The sequence below is a fragment of the Crocodylus siamensis genome, chromosome 10 (genome assembly GCF_052110815.1).
Source record: "Crocodylus siamensis isolate JL-2025a chromosome 10, ASM5211081v1, whole genome shotgun sequence".
In the NCBI taxonomy this organism is placed as follows: Eukaryota; Metazoa; Chordata; order Crocodylia; family Crocodylidae; genus Crocodylus; species Crocodylus siamensis.
The window spans coordinates 61550364-61556363 of NC_143404.1; the positions used below are offsets into that span (position 1 = coordinate 61550364).

The 6000-nt window shown below is 50.7% G+C and overlaps 1 protein-coding gene across 2 annotated transcripts in view; it reads right to left on the reverse strand.

Moving 5' to 3' along the window:
- ATP9A (ATPase phospholipid transporting 9A) overlaps positions 1 to 5408 on the reverse strand; it is a 96640-nt gene extending 91232 nt beyond the window's left edge. Inside the window, exon 1 of one of the 2 annotated variants that reach the window (XM_090064209.1) lies at positions 5212 to 5408. In XM_090064209.1, coding sequence (XP_089920335.1) covers positions 5212 to 5279 — 68 coding nt within the window. In that variant the 5' untranslated portion in view covers positions 5280 to 5408. The remainder of the gene's footprint in view (positions 1 to 5211) is intronic. The other variant, XM_090064208.1, reaches the window with a different exon arrangement.
- Positions 5409 to 6000: the final 592 nt, after the last annotated feature.

Here is a 6000-nt window from a genome sequence, read left to right on the forward strand (position 1 = left end):
CCCGACTCACTACTGCCATACCACTTTATTTCTCTGTGGCTGAATATGCCTGCACCACGTGGGGATGCTCAGGTCACAGTAAACATATTGACACCGCCCTAAATGATACACACAGAATTATAACAGGCTGCCTAAAAGCCATCCCTGTTCTCTGCCTATACACACTATCTGGCAAAGCGCCCCTTTACATCACAAGGACAGTAGCAGGCAACATTAACCAGCAGGTACAAGAGTCAGACAACTGCCACCCACTATATGGACATCAACCAGTGAACTATAGCCTCACATCGAGAAATAGCTTTTTGTCCTCTGCCACACCACTGACCATATCACCAGAATGAGCCAGAACTACCCTCTGGCAAAAAGAACGGAAGAAACTAGGTGACTAAGCTGTTGAATACAGCTGGCGAGGAATTACTCCCAGTGAGGAGTTAGCATTCAACTCCAATTACAAATGGCATACATGGAGGAGCCTGAACAGACTGAAGTGGGGCTTGGAAAATGCAACTCTCTCGTGAAATCATTGGGATGTACCGATAGAGATTTTTGGGACCAATACCAATTTTTATGGAGGCATATTGGCCAATACCAATCCGATTTCCAAAAGGGAAGGCGCATGGAGGGGAGGGAGCAGATTGAGGCCCCTTCAGTGAGGAAGGGAGTGGGGCTGGGGCAGGGCAGGGTGTGGGATGGAGCCACGGTTCATCCAGGGAGTGTGGGGGGGGAGGTGGAAGGGGGGGACACGACTGTCACTACATGTACCCCAGAAGGGCATGGGGGGTGTGCCCCAGATCTGCGCGAGGCAGGGCAGGGCAGGGCAGGGTGCCTCTGCAGGCTGGGGCTGTGCCGGGCTGCACTTAGGGCAGATGGCGGTGGTGCTGGGAGGGCACTTTGGGGTGGGGGCTACAGCCAACCCAAAATTCACCGTAGCCCCCCAACCCTCCCTCCCAGCATCTCTGCCCCGAGTGCAGCCCGGCCCAGTCCTGCTGGGAAGAGCCCTGCACAGCCTGCAGCAGCAGCCCGCCCTGCTCTGTGCACAGATCTGGAGGGAATATGCCCCCCAGCCCTCTTGGGGCATATGCAGCAACAGGAGCTGCCCCCCCACCTCTTGGACAAGCCACAGCTCCAGCCAGGGCCCCGCCCTGGCTGGACAGCACCTGCCCCAAACTCAGCCCCACTCCCTCCCTCACCAGGCGCCTTAATCTACCCCCTGTCCCACACACCCCTTCGCTCCCACCACAGCGGACTTACCAGATGCACACGGCTCTCCATGCTGCCCGGCTGTGCTCCTTGCTGCCTAAGTGCTGCGCTGCAGCTGTGTACATGCAGAATGCATTTGTCGGCTATGTTATCAGCCACATCAGGCCAATTTCCGATACAGTCAATTTTCTTGATATTGGTGCTGATCCGATATCGGACCGATGTATCAGTGCACCTGTAGAAATCACTGGGGCCTCTATACAACTGACCAATGAGTTTGTCAAGAGAAGCAAACCATGGAGCATCTCCTGAGATGCACCACAGTGCACCTCACAAGACCTGGCAACACCAACACGAGAAGCAGTAGCCTGTGCAGAATATTAGGAACAGATCATATATAGAAAGGCTGGCTTGGAGGCACAATGAAGAAGACACAGGCATAATAAAGGCAACAATATCTGGAGAGTCTAAATATGTTCTTGCACTCCTAATAGTGACAGACATCTGCAATGTCAGTCACTGAAATATATTACTTTATCTAAGCCACATTCCCTTACATACAATTTCTTTATACCATATTATACCATATTAGACTACTACTTTTCTATATTTCTGTACCTTCTTTAAAAAACAAAACAAAAACACCTTTCACAGATTACGAAAAAAATAATTCTTTATTAGAACAATTACCATTTGGGATGGGAAAGTTTCAACAACATTAATTCAAGTCATATGCTTTCACAACATTCATATTTTACAGACCAGCTCTGATTAAAATGACAACTGTGCAAAAGTGTCCCGAAGAAAATTCCAGCCCTGATGCTGCAGTTACAGAGTGCCAGACTCTTTTACATACACAAAACATGTGCTTATAAGGCATCCCTCTATCACAAAGGCCTCCTTAGCGGTATCTGATTGGGACCTAAACTCAATCTTGATTAACTGTGGTGATACAAGGAAACAGAACAATATCTTGATTTTCAGGTATCAGACTGAGTTGATTTTTGACAGGCACTTTTCAGAGTGCGGTGTTAAGCTTGTATAGATTTGCTTTATTTGTCAATTAGTAGAATATATTTTTTCATCAAATGTCCTACCTAGGCTTAGAAACCTTTAAGAGGTATTTCACAAATTACGAATTCCATTTTTAGTATGCTTCTCAGGGACTTTGCTGACAAGCAACAGTCCTTGGTGTCGCTGATGCACAGAGATCTTCCTCATTTCATTCAGTTTTTGAAAAAGCATTTGAAGAGAGTATTTTCCCAGTGTTATTGTCAAATTGTATATGGTCGTCCTTCCCTCTGTAAACAGAGCTACACTGGGCAGGATGTTTTGTTTCAAGCCATATTGTTTCTAAATGAAAGTGCCCCAGCAATGAGAAGGAAAGCACTTTACAAATAAGACCTTTATCAAGGTTGGTGCAAGAGAACTCCCATGCCTGCAGTATCCAGATGCAGAGGTCCAACCACATAGTCCAGATGCAGAATTGGTGATACAGTGATTCATTTATCTATTGTCAACAAGGAAGGAGTGGAGACAAGATGCCAGTTTTGCATTTCAAGGGAACCATTAAGATGTGTCTGAACACCAAAATGAAGTGACCATGTGACTTAATACTGCAACTCTCCTGATCTCATTTCCCACTAAAGCTTTTTTCTCTTGTCACTTGCTACATCACTTCTGCAAGGCCAATGGAAGCTAATGGGCACAGAAAGCTTCCTGTATTATACACATAGCTTTGGGAGTATGAACTATTCAAGGCAAAGATCATGCCTTTGCATGTGTTCTGTGACGTCTTTGGCATGTTTTTCCATATGGTCATTAATATGACTGCATGTCACAGCTTGTTTTGACTCAGGATGACACCCTTGGGAATTCAGATACAAGCTAGACACCATCAGCATTTTGATGTCAATCAACACCACGTCCCTTTCTCACTTGACATGGATGAAGCAGTGGCTATCTTCACTGCTATGGGATGTGGCTACTGCCTGACTCCAATGGAAAAGGTCGGTAACAGACCTGCCTCCCGCCGCCTACTTTAGCTGCATGTATTTCAAACAATTCTAGATCTGAATATTTGCACATCAAACTTTTCGTTCAGGTCTCTGAATGCACGAACAATCACCTTTCACCCCATGTCCTTGCCCAAGAGTAACACTCTGCTTGAATGCCTACTAGTGTTTAGCTATGTTTAATCATTATCATTGATTTATACTGCAATATCATGAAGGACCTGGGCCCCACTGGGTTAGACACTGTGAACAGGCAATCCCTTCTTTAAAAAGTCTTGTAAACTAAGTAGGGGTTATGACCATACTAAAACAGGGTCATCCAGAAATTATTCTAGCTATCATTGGAATTGGAGGGGTTGGGTGAGTAGGGGTGGGCAGAGGCACTCCCTATTATTATTCTTGCAGATCTGTCTAGGAAGCCAAATAATGGATGTGGACTCCAGTCTGCATCTGCTAACATTTCCTCCCTTTTCATCCCACTAGTTTGGAACAGATCCTTTAGTGCCAGGGTGCGTGAGATAGATGCTCGAGCAAGGACTGTCTGGCAGGTTGTTTTCTCTCTAGATTTATAACACTCGGGTTTAGTTTTGCTTTCCTTGCATGCTTTACCTACACACCCGTTAACACATTAAAGAGAGATCTGATAATCCTGGGAAATAAGTCATTTTTCTGGGAATACCACTGCCTTAAAAATTGATCTGCTCCAGTACAAAGAAAAATAAGTCTCAAATCATTACAATCAATGCTGCAGTACAGCTCCCTGTCAACAGTTCCTGCTAGCACAAGCACCACCTCTGTGACGGATAACCAGTTAGAGCTCCAGAGCCAGTGAACGAGAGCTTAGGTTACACCAGGGTGATTGCTGTCAGCCACTGCTAACAAAGCAAACTACAGCAGAAAAACAGAGAGGGACCTATAGAGACTGTAAAGCCCTATAAGACAGTACATCAGCTAAGCAGCATCAAGGATGACCTCATGGCTTCATGGCATAAAAAAGATCAGAGAGAGATAACTGAATGTTAAGCAGCAGCGATTTTACCCTGTGAAACACCAGCCTAACCGTCCTAGCAGACGATAAGCCTGGCTGCAGTAGGTCTCATCTCAAGCCTCGTCCTCAGTGGTGAGCTGTCATGGACATTATTATATCCATATGCTAATTCACTATACAACAGAAAAGGTACTAATTAAAAGACAGCATCATGTTGCTCAACAGCTTCAGCTCAAGGAATCCAGATCAAAACAAAAAGATGACACGCCACATTCAACAAGACAGCCTTCCTTGTTAAAGAAATCATTATTTCTTTGGACATGGTGGCTTAAGAGTCATTCACCTGGTATAAAAACAGAACAGGCTCCAGTAACAACATGACTTCCTAGGCAGCAACCCAGGACTGTACATCCACACACAGGGCTGGTACGTCCGGCTAGTCTGGTTAGCAATATATATATATTTTTTTTACTTGAATATTACAATTCCCAATGATACGGGGATAAAGGTGCTTGCATCACCATGGCTTCTTTCCCTTTCTCCACGGGCATCCCCGAGCTAACCCAGCCAGGCCCCTGCCCACCTTCTGAAGCCGGCAAAGTCCCCACTCCTTGGGGCAGCAGCGTAGGAGCCATCCTGGGCCTTAGCAAGCAGCACAGCCCCCAGGCCCCGCGGCTGGCATTTGGAGAAAGCCCTTGGCGACACAACGACATGCGTCGGAGCAAGAAGATGGTGCATCAGGCACCAAAGCCTGCTCCGAGCGACAGCGCCCAGCCCCCCCCAGCCCATCAGGAGATACAAAGGATGAGGGCTCCGGTAACTCCCAGCCCATCCGGGGACCCGCCTGCGCGGCCTGACTCTCCGCGAGACCTGCCCCGCGCCGGCCGGGCGAGAAGCGGGGCTGCCGGGCAGCCGGGCTGGGCGTGCCGCTCGCCATGGCGGCAGGGCGACCTGTCAGCCCCCCGGGGACAAAGGCGGCCGCGTGGCGCGGGGCCGGGGCTCACCCACCCGCTGCGGTGCTTGCTGTCCATGCGCTTCTTCTGCCGCACGGGCTGGAGCGGGATGTTGTCGGTCATGGCCGCGGCGGAGCGGGAGCGGCTTCCCGGCAGCGCCTCGCCCGCCCCTGCCGGCCGGGCTGGGCCGGGCCGGGCTCGCCGCGCGCAGGTAGCGCCCGCCCCGCGCCGCCCGCGCCGCGCCTCCGCAGCGCCCGCCCCGCGCCGCCCCGCGCCGGCTCCCGCCCTGCCGCCTGGCAGATGTTCCTGGCGCTGAAACCTCAGGCTTCACCCCAGCCCCGCAGGCGGCTTTCTGGAGGTTAGCTGTGCTGTTTTAATACTGGCAGTAAGCGTGGCGGCGGCGGTCTGCCAGCGGGCGCCGCTCGCCACCCACGCCACCGGCAGGCTGTGGTCGCCGCTGGTGGCATCTGCGTGTGGCTGCGCTAGCCCCCCCGCCACTGCCCACAGTGCCACGGCGGCCTGCGGGAGCCCGCTGCTTACCGCCGCCATGCTCCCGGCGCCTGCGGCAGCTCGCGCGCCACCCCAGCCTCGCGGGGCACGCCACGGCCATGTGGTTTCCTGCCCCCCAGAAGTCGGGGACAACCGCATATTGGCCCAGGAAGCGGGCTCATGCAACCCGCCGTCTCCCGATGATCTCACGAGGCTCCCCTTCCTGCCCTGGCGTCTATGAAATCCTTATGCAGACACTAACAATGTGTTGGCTGCTTTTATTCGTGTATATACTTTTTAACTTCATGTTGGGGAGAATGCGCCTCCGTAGAGCATCGTGGGCACGGCCCTTCGA